Genomic DNA, 16,707 nt, shown 5'->3' with positions numbered 1-16,707 from the left:
TCCCAGATTGTTTTTTTTGCTTTCAAATTTGGTTTTATTTAACAAAGGAAGCCTCAGATTTGTAAGTCATATTTGTGTTTGTTTTTAGTTTCTGACTCAGGAAGACTACATGGCAGGTCACTTACATATTTTGCAGTATTATTTACTTTGAAATGTCCTGTTGTTTTGCTTTTCATGTTTGGTTATTTCAAGCACTTGGGATTTGGTTTCACATGCATTAAAGGACAGTATCCAACTTGCTTTCATTTTCTATATTGAAAAGCAATTAGACCACTTGTCCCCAGCCCAAATTGAAATGCCGAGTTTTCCTAAACTAGACTTCTAAATATATCCATGAACAGGTCTGTTTCTGGGCTTTGTACTGATTTTCCTGATCTTGCTTGTTTCTGGGTCAGCGGCACATTGTTCTAGTTACATACAGTCTCTTTTTCCTGTGTTTTGCTATCTGATAGGAAATCACTTTTTAAAAAAGTGCTAATTATTTGAGAGGTGGGGACAGTTTCAGGAGTCAGTGAGTCAGAGCACCCGAGAGCGCTGGATGAGTCAGGGCTTGGTGCAATGCACTGCACATTCTTAAGGACTCCTAAAGATGGTGTTGAAAATGACAGGGCTTCTAACTTTCCACTCCACTTCCTATTGCAGCTTAGCTTTCTACATCGGATTATTTTGTAAGAGCCTAATTAATATTTTACTTTGAATAATATGTCTGCAGTATGTATAACTCAAAAGGGCCAAAAGTGAAAATTGACTCTTTCTAGTTCCTAACAGGTAACCATTTCCATCAGTTTCTTTATGGTAGTCCAGCATGTATTCTGGCCCGTACTTTGTTGCCCTAAGTATCTTAAAACTCAGTCTATATGTTTTATGAAATGGATGTACCATAATTTATTATTCAGAATAACAACCAAGTTGTTTTAATAGATGCTTTCAATATGTGTAATTTCTCACATACCCAGAGTAAAAATTGCTATTTTCAGTATAGTCAAATGGAAAACCTGACATTTGAACATTTTTTTTGAAAGTCTAGTCTGTATCTCTTTGCTTTTTTGTGTGACTGTACATGAGAGGTCTATTTGTATATAATCTTTTTGTAATAATTGGAGCAGTTCCTTGACTATGTGAGAGGTCTAAAATCTTGATTGTCAATCCTGTAGCCTTATCCTAAACCAAAGATTCTAAATTTTGTTTTAACAGTAGAAGCTAAATTGATATATACAGGGCCTTTATATAGTTCAGTGTAATAATGCTTATTTTTGGGGGGTCTTTTATATATACATGTGTCTCTTATACTATGTATATAAGCCTTCTAAGAATGAATAGGCATTGGGCATTTGTATATAAGTTTGGAATCAGTCCTACTCTGGTTGATTATATCTTTTGTGAAGCTTTGTAACTATTTTCTGTTAGCATTCTTCAACAGTGTTTGCTCTTGATAGCTGTATATTTGTTAAGCTTTATGAAACTGTTGTTTGTGAACAATGCTTGACCCTTGAGCTATTCCTTCTATACTTCTTAGTTGCTCAAAATTGGCCATAAAAGCTTCCTGCACTAATTTCTTGACACCTGTCACTTACCCTTCCAAGGCAGACTCAAATCAGACCAACCAACTGCAATTCTTGGCAATGAGAAACAAGAGAGAACAAACCCTCTGCTGGTTAGTCAGTGGTATCTTCAGGAACTATTGTTCATAGACAAGGGAGGGGGAGTTGTCAGAACCAAACTGAAGTCATGTTGGACATGGTAGTGCTAGCTGGTGATCTCAGCACTTGGGAAGTTGAAGATACCATAAGTTTGAGACCAGCCTGTACTTCATAGTGAAATTTCATCTCAAACCAACAAGATGGAGTTCCATATGACAGACCTTCCAAGAGCAACTAAAGCCAAGAGGATGTGCGGAAATGGTTCTGGTGTACTAAATACTAACTGAACATGACTTAGCCTTGGCTTCCACTTGTATTCTACTAATATTTGTTTTAGATGCAGGTACACTTCACTGAGTTGTTAAACAAAGAGTGGTGGATCTCTGTGATTTCAAGGCCAGCTTGGTCTATAGGAGTTCTAGGACACGCAGGTCTGGAAAAAGACCTTGTCTCAAAAACAAAACAAAATAAAACAAAAAGATAAACAACAAACATGGAGTAGGGAAACGTAACCAGCCTTCCTGGCAGAAATGAATACATTCTAGAGAGACACTTATGTCTCTTTTATACTATTCAAACAATGTACACAAATTAGAATTTTCCTGCAGCAAGAAGAAAATACGGAAGCCCTGGTGACAATGGGAGGAGAAATTTGTACACCAGAGGAGGAATCTAATCTCTCTTGGAGACAGATTTGTAACTTGTTGGACAGCCTTGCAGAAGAGACTGGGGCAGAGACTATGGTGGCCAGGACTACAACTTGACCAGACAGCTTGGTTCTGTATACATCTTGCCTCCTCATTTTAGGATTCTAAGTTAGGCTTGGTCATCTTTGTACCACTTCCAAAATGTGGCTATATTGAAATTTTTTCTTTATTCTGCTTTTCACTGTAAACAATAGCTCTGCACATGATATTAGTGGTGCAGGGAGTACTTAAAATTTCAGTTTTGATTTATATCATTAGATTGAGCTCTAAAAAGTTTTGAGAAATTTTATGATGAAAAAAGACCCTAATAGCATTTGGGTTTCAGACCTGCTCAGACATATCCAAGTATTATGGATACACTGTAGAGGCTCTGGACGGGGCCCTGGTAGTGAGTCAAACTCTGTGTATGAATGTGCATGTGTGTGATGTACCCATGTTAAAAAGTTCAAGGAAGATCCAGTCATCTACTTATCGAGAATCTTGTTTAAAGCTCTAATAATGAATGAAAATATTCATAGCTTGAATAAAGAACTTGTGCCTTTATTATTCATTAGAACCTGGCAGTAAATAATAGGTTTGCATTTCACAGTCATGAGACTGCTAATCAAAGCACAGGGCATTGCCTAAGATCATAATTCATTACCCTTCCCAGCAGCAGCATAACAGGGCTTGCCTTTTTGAATTGCTAACTGGGCACTAGCCTTTGCCAGGCTCTTGGACTGATTCAGAGGAAGGCTGGTAGTCACATAGCAAGATGAGAACACTGTCTCACATATAGGATGGGCTGTGCTTGGGATCCTACTCCAGGATTCAGCATGGTGAGGGTTATCCCCACTGTCCTTGTCAGCAGTAATGCATGATGGTGGGTTGGAAAGAGAGCTTGCCTCTAAGCAATAAGCCATCGGGGAGGCAGAGACTAGTTTTCTTCTAACTCGTTCTTCATAACTCGGTGCTGGTGTTAGTCTGCTCACACCCTACTTCATTTCATCTGGTTTCTGATAGTCAAAATCTTCTTCCTTCCAGTTGCTCTGTTCTCATTACTATTTGACTTGTTAGGAAGTCCCTCTCTCTCTCTCAACACAAAGCAAACACCAAATTATCAGCTCCCCCTTCCACTTGATCAATCCTCATCTTCTGGCCCTCTCTCCTTCCTCCTTTAGTGTCTTCTCTACTTTTATAGCTCTTCATAAATTCTGGTCACCTCTGGTGAGATGAACAGAGGCTGTGCTACTTTGCTTGACTCAGTTTCCCTAATTTGGGACACCCTCCCCCCCCAGATTTCTTTATTCCCTCAATGGCTTGTTGCTCCAACCCCTTTGGCTGTTCATGGGTCTAATGACCCATGCATCTGCCTTATGTTAGCATTTAGTACCTGCTAGTAATACCCAGAGCTCTAAAGACAAAAGTGTAGAGCTCTCAATTAGCCTGGTCAGAGGAGATGTCTTGAAATGAAACTATAGCCAAAACAATCATACTCCATAACAAAATTTTATTAGGAAAAATTCTCTACTTGCCATATTTACCCCAAATGACAAGATTTTACTCAGTTGAATATAAAAGTTTCCCCCAATTTCTACCATTTGGAAGCAAGAAAACTGGCATGCAGAGCAGTATACCTGATACTTCAGGTCTAAGGCCTAAGAAGTGGTCAGCAAAGCATGCATTAGTTTTAAGCTTTGGGCCTGAGAAAGACATCATTCTCCATCTCCCTCAAAAGCAAGTCCATCATGTCTTGGGCTCTTAAGTCTGAAGCCTGCTCTTTGGAGCCTAATAGCAACATCTGCATTTCAAGAGAAGCTAGGCTTGAGGTATCTTATGGCTTCAAAGGCACAGGTCATGCAGCTGAATTAAAAACTATTGTGTTGGTCTCTCCAATTCAACCTTGAGCCACGCTGGGAAGGGGTGAGTCCAGATTGGTGCTTGCCCTTGGTGCCTCAGTGTGGTCTAAATGCCACCAGTCCTATTATTTTTGCCTTTTTTTTGCTGCCAAGCAGTCACCAATATTGAAATTGAAAAGATCAGGGCCCTGTACAGTCTCCCCCATGTGGAAGGGTCATGCTGCAAAATATGACTTCCCAGCATGCAGAGGGAACCTGCTTCAAGAGCCAAGAAGTTGCTCCAGTGCACAAGGAAGGGAGGCTCATCATTTGGGTAAAACACAGAATTTGGGAAAGAAACCAGTTTTTCCTGGAAAGAGTCCCTTAAGGCTGGCAAGAGGCCCTTGCTTAACATAGACACACCTGGAGGCAAGCAGCTCCTTGGAACAGTGGGAAGGAACAGTATGGAGAGAGTGCCAGCAAAACAACAGGGCCCCTAACTCATGGAAATTCTCTGAGGCCATCAATAGTGGGCACTGAACATTTACTGGGTTCAGCATATGGCCTTAGAATCAACGGATTCTAAGTGGAAAAAGTGGAGCCAAGTTCTAAGAGGTAAGAACTGTCGCTGTGCTTGGGGGCTCTTTTTCATGTTATAAATGCTCCATAATTAAGGGGCTAGAATCCAAAATCCACGTGAAAGGCCTGGAGAGCCATCTGAGGAGCAGGAGGAGGAGCCCCCAGCAGACCAGACACATTTGGTTCATCCCAAAGGCAGCTAGACCTGACTCGTCTGGCCCCCAATCCAGCAGTAAAAATGGCTGTCGGATAATTCAATGAGGTTGCATAATACAGAGGGAAGGTAATGGATTCTCATCTCTGAAGGCACGGGAGGATACATGCGACAAGGTTTTGATTCTGTCCAATTTACATCCTTAATACTCGTTCTGTCTCTCTCTGCACTGCCTTTTAGGCTGTTGGCATTCCTCAGTGGTTTTACATTACTTGTGCCCTCATGAAATTAATCCACCTGGGGTTGACCCCGAGTCTGCTCCAGTTTGAGTTCATAGCTGCCCAGGCCGAGGTCTCCTTCGTAGATGTTTTCCTTGCCTGGAGTCTGGAGTGAAGGCTTCTGGTCTAGGGCTAGCTTTGTGGCAGGACTGCTGGGCGAGGAGCCTGGCTCCTGGTAATTCATGGCGAGCTCATCTTGGTTTACGATACATTCCACATCATCCTCTTTCAGGTGTTCCTGGTTTGTTAAGACAGACAGAGAAAGAGAGAGAAAGAGGTCACTTCATGATGAAGGCGGAAAGCCGAAGTATCTCCACTGCGTAAAAAATAGGTGTATGTGTGTGTGAGTGTGAGTGTGTGTGTCTGAGTGATACATACATATATGTGGGTGGAGGCCAGAGGCTGACAAAATGGTTTTCCACTTTGCCTCTTTCTTTTTTCCTTATTTATTTATTTATTTATTTATTTATTTATTTATTTATTTATTTATTTATTTATTTTGAGTAAGATTCTCTCACTAAACCTGGACTCACCAGTTTGGTTAGACTAGCTGGCTAGTGAGCTAGCTCTAGGGCATCTAGGTACCTCTATTTGTGGGATTACAGGTGCATGCCGCGTGCTGGGGATCCCAATTCAGGTCTTCATGTTTTCACAGCACAGCTTTCCTGATGGAGCCATCTCTCCAGGACTGGAGACCCCCTTTTCTTTGAATTAATGGCCACTTTCACTATGGCCCACCTGTGCTTCTTCATGGCACAGCATTTTCTGCGTCAGCATGAAAACTTGGCTTTCAACATAGCCTCAAAGAGTCTCTGAGCCTGTGACCCATCTCCCTGGGCTGAGGGGAGAAGAATGGGATTTGGTGGATTTTCTTCACTGGTACCCAGGAAGGTGGACCAGAATCAAGACAGCCAAATCCTGTGTTCTTAAAGAAGCCCCATCCTGGTTTGAAAGGCACCTGTCTTTCCAAAACCCCTTAAAGCTGAAGGTGTTACATTTCACTTTAAATGGGGTTTCAGGACATTTCTTGAGACAAGTGTCACAAGACTAGAAGTGACTGGCATTGACCATAAAAGGATGGGATAATGTCAGAAATGAATAGATCTGACCAGGAATAGTTGCCTCATCCAGAAGTTCCCCCAAAGAGAGTGGCACCTCAGCTCTTGCGTTGGCTAGGGAGGATGACACCCAATCACTGTACAGCAAGGGCTGGCTGGGTCACCTTAGGACAGGGTTCCACCTTTGATCTACTCTGGGAGCATCTGAGAGCTATTTAAAACAGGTCTGTTGTGTGAGGATTCTTTCTGTCATGTTCCTCTGGGAAGCCCCCAGCTGCTGAGGTTATCTGAGAGAAAGAGCCTCCTTCTGTAAGGGATGCTGGCTGTCAGCTCCTTAGGCCACTCTCAGCTCCCAGACTCTGTGCTCCTCCACTCTGATTTGCTGATAATGACTCTAATTGCTTCTCAGTAGCTTTTTTATTCTACTCCCCTGAGCTATAAAGCACAGACCTAATATTCAAAACTTCAAAACACAGCAGTTTGTGAAGACACATCACTTTTCTATTTTCTAAGTTCATTTTTATGATTAAAGATATTGGCAAAAATAAAAAAAATTGCCTTTTTTTTTGAAAAAAAAAAAAAAGAAGAAGCATCAGCAGCCAGCATCAGCAACAACTGAGCAGAGAAGAGAAATACTTCTTGGTGCAGTAAACTTCAAAGCTGCCTCTTCCTCAAGCTAAAGAAGAAGCCCTGAGGTTTCTAGCTCATCCATACTCACCGGCTGGCCCCACCTGACTGTTTACTCACCCCATAGGCCTGAGGACTGGTAAGCAGCCTGGAGACGGGGCCACACCATGCGGGCAATGTGCTGGTCAGTGGAGGACCCGAGTGGGTTAAGATGGGCTTCAGATATCTGGGGTGGGGGCTGTTAAGGAATACTTGTCAAAAGTAAGTTAGACTTTCATTTCTCACACAGCAGAGACCTTTTCATGCTGCCCTAAAAGACAGTTATGTTCACCTTTAAATCTTCTGCTTCCTCATTTAGGAAGCGATTTGGCCTGCAAAAATTGCTGTTTGTAATCTTTGCTCTATAGACTGTGGCAGCCCTTCAGACAGCCTTTTATCATGCAGAAATGTGGAAGGGGCTACACAGGGTTAGAGAAAGATGCAAATATCACCACCCCCAGTTCCTCTAGATCCCTCACAATGGCTAATTTGTTTAGAGAATATAATTTGAAGAATTACCTATAACAATAGTATAAAAGGTGTGTTTCCTAAAACTGTACATGAACATATGTGTATACATGCATGGACACACACAAATAGCAAGGGGGAGAGAGGGAGAAAGGGAGAGAGGGAGAGAGTAAAACACCAGTCATTTCCACAAAGAAGCAAGAGGTATTTCATAAAATGCTCAGCTATTTCAGAACTGGGCAGTCAACAAGGAATGTTTTCCAAGATTCTTCATTTTCAGTATTCAATACAGTCACTTTATACTTCATACATCAGTGCACCTCTATACGAAATTATGCAAATAAGCTGCTGCTAGGTTTGTTCTATTGTCTAGCACCTGTCTTTCTCATCTCTTCTTCCCAAAGTGTTCCAACCAGTTAAAAGGAAACCTGTTCATCTGAAGCCATTGTGCTCTCCTCCAATCTATCAATAATGAAATCCCCAGAGGGAGCCTCATGCGGCATTATTATTATTATTATTATTATTATTATTATTATTATTATTATCTGAAAGAAAGTAGTGGAATTATTCTACCATTCTATTAGAAATGACTTTTAAGTTTATATTATTTCCTCTGCTGGAGTATATTTTACCTCATCAACTTTCCACACAGTGATGATAAAAAGAGAAAGGGGAAAAGAGAAACACTCGACACTGGTTGGCTTGTGAAGATCAGCAGCCACCCACAGGCACTCGGGGTGTGAGAAGATCCAGGGGATGGCTATAGGAACCACCCATAGCTCTCCACCCCTTTCATTCCCATGATGCCCCAGCAAGTGGGAGCAGAGGGAGGACCTCTGGACCCCTCTGGATGTAGACCACTTGACAGTAAAGCAACAATGAAGTGGGGGATGCCTGTGAACTCGGATTAGGTATGCTGGGAAGAAAACTACTGATAAGATTTGCAAGCCAGTCTGCAGTGTCATGTGCAAATGGGAAGGTTGGCTCCTTTAAGATGAGTGGCTGGTGAGGCCACTTGAGGACCAGGGAAGAAATTATCCTTCAGAGACTGGCTTTGCTGTCACATCTTATAAGTACACAGACAAATCTGAAAGCCCTCAATGATATCCTATTAATTTTCATTAGAGTGTTACTTCCTTCATTTTCTGGATGAAGGAATCAAGGCCTGGAGATATTATGATTTTATATAACCTAAGGTCTCCCTTTGCAGTTTTGGTTGTGAGCCTAGCCCTTAATGGCCGAGCCATCCCTCTATGCCTCCTACCCCACCTCCTCTTGCAATTTTAAATCCACCACCATCATCTCTGTCTTGGTTATGTTTTTATTGCTGTGAAGAGACACCATGACCATGGTGACTTTTATAAAAGAAAACATTTCATTGGGGCTGGCTTACAGTTCAGAGGTTTAGTCCACTGTTGCCATGGCGGGAAGCATGGTGGCATGCAGTCAGACGGAGATGGAGAAGGAGCTGAGAGGTGGAAGAAAAAGAACCGAGACACTAGGCCTTGCTTGAACTTCTGAAACCTCAAGGCCTGACCCCAGCGATACACTTCTTCCAACAAGAACATACCTACTCCAACAAGGCCACACCTCCTGCAATGCCACTCACTCCCTGTGGACCAAACACATGAGTCTATGGGAGCCAATTCTATTCAAACCGCCACATCTCCTTCAGAAGGGAACTTATCAAGGCAGAATCAGGTATGGAGGATTATCTGCAGAGTCCTCTAGAAGCGTCTTTTGGAGTCTCTTTCTGCTGGTGAGCTGAGCCTCGTCTGGACCGGCACAGGAGAGGCTCAGCTGTCAGGGTTTACCATATGCACAGTCCCATGAAAATCTGTGTAAAGGCTTTTCAATGACCAACTGAAGAACAAGGATAACCTAGCCAACTTGGTTTCTTGAGGCCTAAGTAGTGGCATGTCAACAACGTCCTAGGGATGCCGCTGTGGTCAAGGCTCTAAGAGTGTGAGAGAGGCCCAGAGGACTTCAACCAGGCTTCTCAAGTGTGCTGAGGAGTAAAAAGGACAAAACAGGGTTATTTAAGTAAAACACAAGTTTAGAGTTGCATTAAGGATGTACTTTTAATCCTGGTGAGGTACTTGTTTAAATTATGCACAATACCATTAGAGCAAACCCTCAAAGGATAAATTCTAGGGTTTTTATTTTTTGTGAATATTAGAACTCAAACCAAACAGGGCCATTTAACTCCTCCTGGTTAGGCTCTGCAAATTATACAAAGAAGACACGGACATGAACACAAGCTGTATTGTACAACTGATGGTCCAGTTATTAATCTGTCTGAGCCTTAGGCTTATTATATATAGTCACTAAAATAACATAAACGGAAGGGTTTAAACTTTGACTTGCCTTTCAGATGCTATTTTTATGGCATTGAGGATTAAGCCTAAGGTTTCTGTCTTGCTAGGAAGGCACTCTATCATCGAGCTACACCCTTGGCCCTCTTTTTACCTTTACTATGAGATTGGGGGTTTCTCAATAAGTTGCCTATGTTTGCCTTGAACTTGTGGTTTTCCTGCCCAAGTCTCTGAAGCACCTGGTGTTATGTGCCTTTGCCACCAGGCCTGGAACTATTTATCTGATTTTTAAAATCTGTTTTTGATGTTCCAGTCCTTGTCTAAGTATTAATGGGGATCAATAGTGAGGGTAAACACAAGCATTTGGTGTAGCATTGGAATTCATGGAAGCTGGAGCAGATCTTGTACCCCTGAACATCTGTGTCAATTGAAAACTACCCAGTAGGGACTAGCAGGAAGTGATGAAGGAGGGAGAGGTGGACAGCCTTTGCTGATGGGTGACTCCTGGGAAGCACACAATGCCCTTTGACCGTCTTGTAGAGCTGTGAATCCCAGAAAGCAGGGCCTCTCTGCGTGATGGGAAGTATGATGCTCCATGCATTGCCATAGAGATGTGGAGCCTAGGCTGTACTCCCCAACATCTTGGCTTGCTCAGTGATGACCATATATGATGTTCCCAGTGCCTTGCCTGCTGAGTTTCTGGTACAAGATGACATGCAGAGGTGATATGGTATGAGGGACAGGAGTAGGTTCTGAATGAGAAGAATCATCCCAGAAAGAATGAGAAGGGAGGATTATAGCCAAGTCATGAGGTTTTTCCGAGGATGGAAGGCAAAGACAGGTCAAATAGACCACTTGAGCTTGTGCTATTAGACAATGGGGATACCAGGAAGAGTGATCACTCACTCACTCACTCACTCACTCACTCACTCACTCACTCACTCACTCACTCCACTCTTACTTGTTTCTTTCCATATGGTGTTGTTTTATGGGCCATACTAATGCAAGCTAGAGATGAACGCCCACAGAAGCAGAGTAACAATTATGTGAGAAGATGGACTGCTTCGTTTCCAGCCTGCAGTACCCTTGAGTGCAGGGCTATTCCTTTTATCTGTGTACAGTATTTGGTATATCTTAGTCACTCAATAAATGATTGCTAAATCAATGGAGACACCAGCTAAGTAAGGGCAAATAAAGGCTCAGTGGAAGGCAGCAGACCTGGCCTGAGACTACAGACTCTTGTCACATAGCTTTCTTTCTTGTCCTAGGGACAGACTAAGTGAACATGCCTAGTAAGATGATTGAGTGGGAACAGGGGAAGCAGCAACTTTCTGGTTCTTCATTGCTAAGCAATATCTGAAAAGCAGCTGGATCTCCAAGGTTACCTGAATTATTAAAAAGTAGGAAAAATCTTTTGATCTACAAAAAAATCCTCAACAGCAGATTTTGCAAAAATGTGTTATTTTTCTCATTAGGGCTCTAGTATGTGTTTGGGAAGGGAGATTCCTCAAGGGGCATTTGGCTATTGCCAGCTTTGCTTCCCTAGTAAGCTGAAAATGCACGGAGACAAAATGTTAAGTTCTTGGGGGAAAACAGTGGCTTTTCTCATTTTTAAACAGACTAGTTGTTTGGTTCAGGAATGAGAGGAAGCTGAAACCCCGCCTGAGGTTTAACACACAATAAATAGGAGAAGCCATTAGCAAATGCATTTTCTTCTTTGGCCAGAGATACTAGAGCAAAATTTAGTACCCATCCACACTAACAACTGAAGTACCTGGCCACAAGGAATACGTCTCATCTCTGTTTTGTGTTGAAGTTTGGGTTACTGAATCATCATACTTCATTCATTTTAAGTTGCTCCAAGCAATTGATGTACAGTTTGTTGGTGTTTGTGCCTTGTCTAAGTGACTTTTCACAGATTGGCGAGAAGCAAAGACTTGGCTCATCTTCCCCACTTAAAGCACCACCACCCCTCTGTATGGACCCATGATTTGTTTTATTTCTCAGAGTCCTGTGTTGGATAAAGCCTTGCTTCAATGAGATGTTAAGTGGAGGTAGAGCCTCTGAGAGGTAAGCGGGATGTTATGAGGCCATCAATGTGTGTAATGAGGTCATCAGTGTGTGTCATGAGGTCATCAGTATGTGTCATGAAGTCATCAGTGTGCTGTCTCCCAAGGTGTGATTAGTGTCCTCAAAAGAAGCTTGCATTCTCTCTGTTTACAAGGAGAGGCTTCACCAAAACTTGACCATGATGGCATCTACTCTTAAAATTTTGGTTTCCAGTGAGAAAGTAAATTTTGTTTTTTGAAACCAACCAGTCTATGGTATTTTGTTATAGAAGCCACAGAGTAAGATATCCTTATTTCCAGCCTTGAGTCTGGTTTTGAGACCCTTGCAAGCTTGTTTCTTATCATATGCTTTTGTTGTTGTATGAGTTAAACTAGAGCAAGATAGGGACACAGAGGCAGGGTAACAGGGAAGCCAAAGAGAATGCCTTTTCATATCCATAAATTTACAAAGTTTAGGATGAGGACAGGAAGAAGGAAAGCCTACTTGGCCTTGACCCACATCTATGCAATGGTCTCTGACGGTGGTTTTATCTTGTCTTCGTGACAGCATAGGTACTTAGTCTGAGACGATGAATATTTGATGTTGGTCTTGGATTATCAGAGCGGCACATCTTGGCTTGTGGAGGAAAAATTTGTTCATTCTGGGAGCACTCACATGAGCCTGTAATGTACTGTCTTGGTAAATGGGTTTCGTAAGGATGACACGCTTGCCAGTACCTAGTTGCATATAGAAGGAAAGTTCGTGTCTCCAGGTCAGGTCCTTGTAACACTCCACTCCACTCATGTCTAAGTATTCCCATTTATCTTGTTTTCTCCTCAACAGTACAGACAGGTGCTGTAGCCCCATTTTATAAATCAATAAACCTGGAAGCAGACAACCTTTTGAGATTCAGTCTTTTCTAACCCATTCTTACACTGTGTTTCCTGAGTACTTTTAGCTGCTAGCGCCAGCTTGCCAGCAGAGATAGTGAGGGATGAATGGCAGGTGGGTGAGAAGAGTAAGTGTACGCCGGACTGGATGCCAAATTGACTCTCGGCCCGTAGGTTCCTGCAGAGTACCGGGGTCCCACATGCTCTGGCCCTTGCCTTTCTGAGCCCCACGGTGTTATTTACAGAGCATCCAGGAACCGGGCTAGCAGAGGACACCCAGACTTGTACATATCCAATTGTTCTTTGATTCCAATATACAAATCACACCCTTTTTGTTTGGTTTTCGGAAAACGTAGCCTAACAAAGTATGTCTTTCCTCTTCCCTTTGGATTTGTCAGATTTTATCATCTGACGTTCACTGTCTTGCCCTGCTGGTTAAGCATGTAAAGGGCCATTCTGTAGAGTTGGCACCTGGGGTTCAAATGGCAGGAAGGCTTCTACAAACTCCTCCATCCCTCCGCTCCCTGGCTGAAGGAGGAATTCTAGCTGTGCAGGGTGCTTGAAGAGACCATGGCTAGGTGGGAAACTCCTTCCCAGCAGTTACTCTGAAGAAAAAGTGGAAGATGAAATCGTTTTTTTCCAGATCATATGTGATGTTCTGGTTTTAAAATGATATACTACTTTTCATTCACATAATCACAGAATAGCACGCTCTTTCAGTCAACAATTAATTGTACACTCCATTCTCTTTGAGAAAAACTGCCCTAGACAAATACAGGGCCACACAAAGAAACAAATCCCAGAACAAACACCAAGGATCCTGGATTGCCTAGAGGAAGTCAGTGCCAGGTGAGCCGGAGTCCCTTCTAGTCTAGTCTGTGAGCTCTGTCCCTCACATGTCCTTCTGCTGAGACCCCTCTAGTTTATAGTCCCCGGGCTCTGTCCCTAACATGCCTTTCTGGGGAAGGTCATCCCTCGAAACCCAGGTGGTGTGTTTCCTGCTCCAGGGAGCCTTCTTGGACCTGCCCTGGCTTCAGGCCCATGTGTACATATCTGTCTGAAAACAGTTGTCATATTGCCTCAAAACTAACTATTTACAGCATGCTTTCCCACTCTAGACTCTGACCTCCATGAAGGCAAGAACCTTATTATACTAATTTTTTTCCTCCTAGTGATGGGGATTGAACTCAGGGCCTCATATTTACCAGGTGAGCACACTTGATTATATTTTAAAAGGATTTTCATTAGAGACAGGAAGAGGGAATTGGTAAACCTTGTAAACTGAACACATAGTTTAATAAATCTTCATAGAAAAAGAAACCACAGCTGCTTGAAAATACAACTTGAGCATCTACCTGAAAAATCCCTTGGCCTGTTTCATCCTCATCAAAGTGTCCCCTCCTCCCACAGGGACTTGACATCCTGATTTTTATATGAACCATGTCCGTGAGTTTGTACCATAGTTTTATCACTCGTAAGCACATTCTTGCACACTACAGTTTGTCTTGCTCACTAAGGAAAGAGTATGTATCTTCTGATTCTTGGCCTCCTCCCCAACATTCTTTTTTCCAGTCTATCTGCTGATGATCCAGTTGACCTTGGGCATGTCCCACAGTCTGCATTTTCCTGATTGGAGCTCAAGTAGAAGTCAAATTTCTTCTGCCCTGGGTACTTCCTGCTTATTTCCAGTTGGATCATATGTGTTCATATGGGATTGTGGCCCTTGGTGTGGTCCTAGCAGCCACTGACTGACGAGCAAAACACACGTCATCTGTTTGCTCAGTGGGAGTTGCAAAATAATGAAATTTTATCTCTAGAATAACTTTGTGAGGGAGAATATTTTAAAGAGGCACACCATTTATTCATTTGGTATATTTGGTGGTACATTTGATATGGAAGATAGTACCTGAGTCATTCCATGAATTTGTCAGCATTTGAGATAATGATTCATTTCTTCAGTCTTTCTAGAAGTGACCGTTATTTTTGGTTAAATATCTTAGTGAAGTGCTAAGTTTAAGGTTATTTGATTAGAGTTATTATTGTTGATGCTCAAACTGACCCATCTTCGGTTAAGACACCTCCTGAGTCTTAGTGACATGATTCCAGTGTCCTTTTCCTTTTTGGAGACAAGGTCTTACTGAGTGTCCCTTACAGATGGTGGGAGTGCACAGTAGATGACAACTAGTGTTCAACAGGCTGACCGGCCAGATGAGTGATTCTCTGTTGGGGACACAGCTGTGGGGTCACTGGCTGTGGATAACTGTTTGTCTGTAATTTCTCTCATGAGTCACTTCATTTCTTCCCTAAGAACTTCATTTCTTCCCTAAGAATAGCTTGGGGTGTTTTCCCATTTGCTTGTGTATTTATCTCATGAAAATATTTTCATCTACTGGGCACATATATCTGTGGATGATCGTGAAGATCACTTCTCACTGACTGCATAATATTGATATATAGAAAATATACCAGGATATGCTTCAGAACTAGATCTACTGTCCCATGAGGACTGTGAGGCACTTAAAAGTTCCTTTTACTCAGAATAACATCAGAAATATCAGTCTAAGGCAAACTGCACACAATTAGCTCATTTTTTACCTTAGAGCAAGTTCAAACTAGACTAAAGGTTTTTGTAAATGGATCATAAGTTTAAAACTTTTTTTTTTGTTTTTGGTTTTCAAGACAGGGTTTCTCTGTGTAGCTTTGGAGCCTATCCTGGCACTTGCTCTGTAGACCAGGCTGGCCTCCAACTCACAGAGATCCACCTGCCTCTGCCTCCCGAGTACTGGGATTAAAGGCATGCACCACAAAAGCCCGACTTTAAGTTTAAAACTTTACAGTTATGCACAAGGTCAGAGTTGCAGGTGTCTAACCAAAGTATTAACACAAAGAAGCCTAAAAATATGCAAATTCTTCATTTGTCTAGTCAAACTGACAAAAGACCCATGTCTCAAAGCTTATCTCACTGGGCACTGTGCCCCCACCTTCTAGAAACAGTCTTACTCCAGAAACCTTGAAACTTGGCATTGCTTTGGAGCCTGTCCTGGAACTAGCTTCTGTAGACCAGGCTGGTCTCAAACTCACAGAGATCGGCCTGCCTTTGCCTCCCAAGTGCCAGGTCTAAAGGTGTGCACCACCACCACCCAGCTTGATATCATTCTTCCCATATATATGACTATTGTTTTCAGGCTCATCTTATACATATCTTGGCTCATACTGTGAATCAAAGATTTCTCTGAATTTTCCTGTTTTCTTTTAGTGAAAAAGTGGTATTTCACAGCCAGACTCTGGACACTAAGGATTGCTACATACTGTGGACTAGAAAAGTAAATTATATCAAGCCTTCTATCTAAGTAAAATAAATAAATAATAACAATACATACATGCATGTGTACACACACAAGCTGGTTTGTAACACTTCATCATATCCCCGGGGCAAGTACTTTCCTGACAGCTAATTTTAGGATACTAATGTGGCATCATTGAATGTGGAACCGGGGAAAGCTGTGTGCAGTCTGCTTTTCTCAGCTACCCTTATGTATTTCAGGTTCATTATCTTATGCCTTCCTACAGATATTTCCACCTGAAGTTCAAATTCCTCATTATTCAGGACATGACAAAAATAATTAGAATTTTCCATAATTATTCATTTCTTATCTCCCATATTGCACACAGGGCAGACACAGAATATTACTATTGCCACCATAATAATTACAAAAAATGTTAATTTTTGCATACTCTAATTTTTTTTGCATTAACACACTTCTTTTGTATTCTAGCTTCCCATTTACGAAACCCTATAGACAGCAGCCCCTTATTTATATTGCCTGTATGTATGGTTATTAATATTTTTCTAGTTCCAGCTGTACGGGTACTGAGCATCAAATGCCAACATCGGATCTTCTGTCCATGGCTCACAAGTCATCTGGATTGAAACTTGTTATTCAATAGATTTCTCAGGAAAGGCTCCTGGGATCAATGTTCTCTGAGTTCTTGTATATTGATAACAGTCAGTGCCCATTATATTTTGAAAGTCAATTTTTCTGGAAATAAAATCATTGACTTATTTTCTTTGAGTATCTTAAATAT

At 42.0% G+C, this 16,707-nt stretch overlaps 1 protein-coding gene across 1 annotated transcript in view; it reads right to left on the bottom strand.

Annotated features, from left to right (window-relative positions):
• Nucleotides 1–3,816: 3,816 nt before the first annotated feature.
• The window catches only part of Slc9a9 (solute carrier family 9 member A9), a 528,927-nt gene continuing 516,036 nt past the window's right edge, over nt 3,817–16,707 (bottom strand). The window contains exons 15-16 of the mRNA XM_027410941.2: nt 6,981–7,086; nt 3,817–5,413 (exon numbers count right to left, since the gene is read on the bottom strand). Coding sequence (XP_027266742.1) covers nt 5,186–5,413; nt 6,981–7,086 — 334 coding nt within the window. The 3' untranslated portion in view covers nt 3,817–5,185. The remainder of the gene's footprint in view (nt 5,414–6,980; nt 7,087–16,707) is intronic.

The sequence above is a fragment of the Cricetulus griseus genome, chromosome 4, assembly GCF_003668045.3.
Source record: "Cricetulus griseus strain 17A/GY chromosome 4, alternate assembly CriGri-PICRH-1.0, whole genome shotgun sequence".
In the NCBI taxonomy this organism is placed as follows: domain Eukaryota; kingdom Metazoa; phylum Chordata; class Mammalia; order Rodentia; family Cricetidae; genus Cricetulus; species Cricetulus griseus.
The sequence above is the reverse complement of the archived record's forward strand: the minus strand, read 5'-3'. Positions and strand labels throughout refer to the sequence as shown.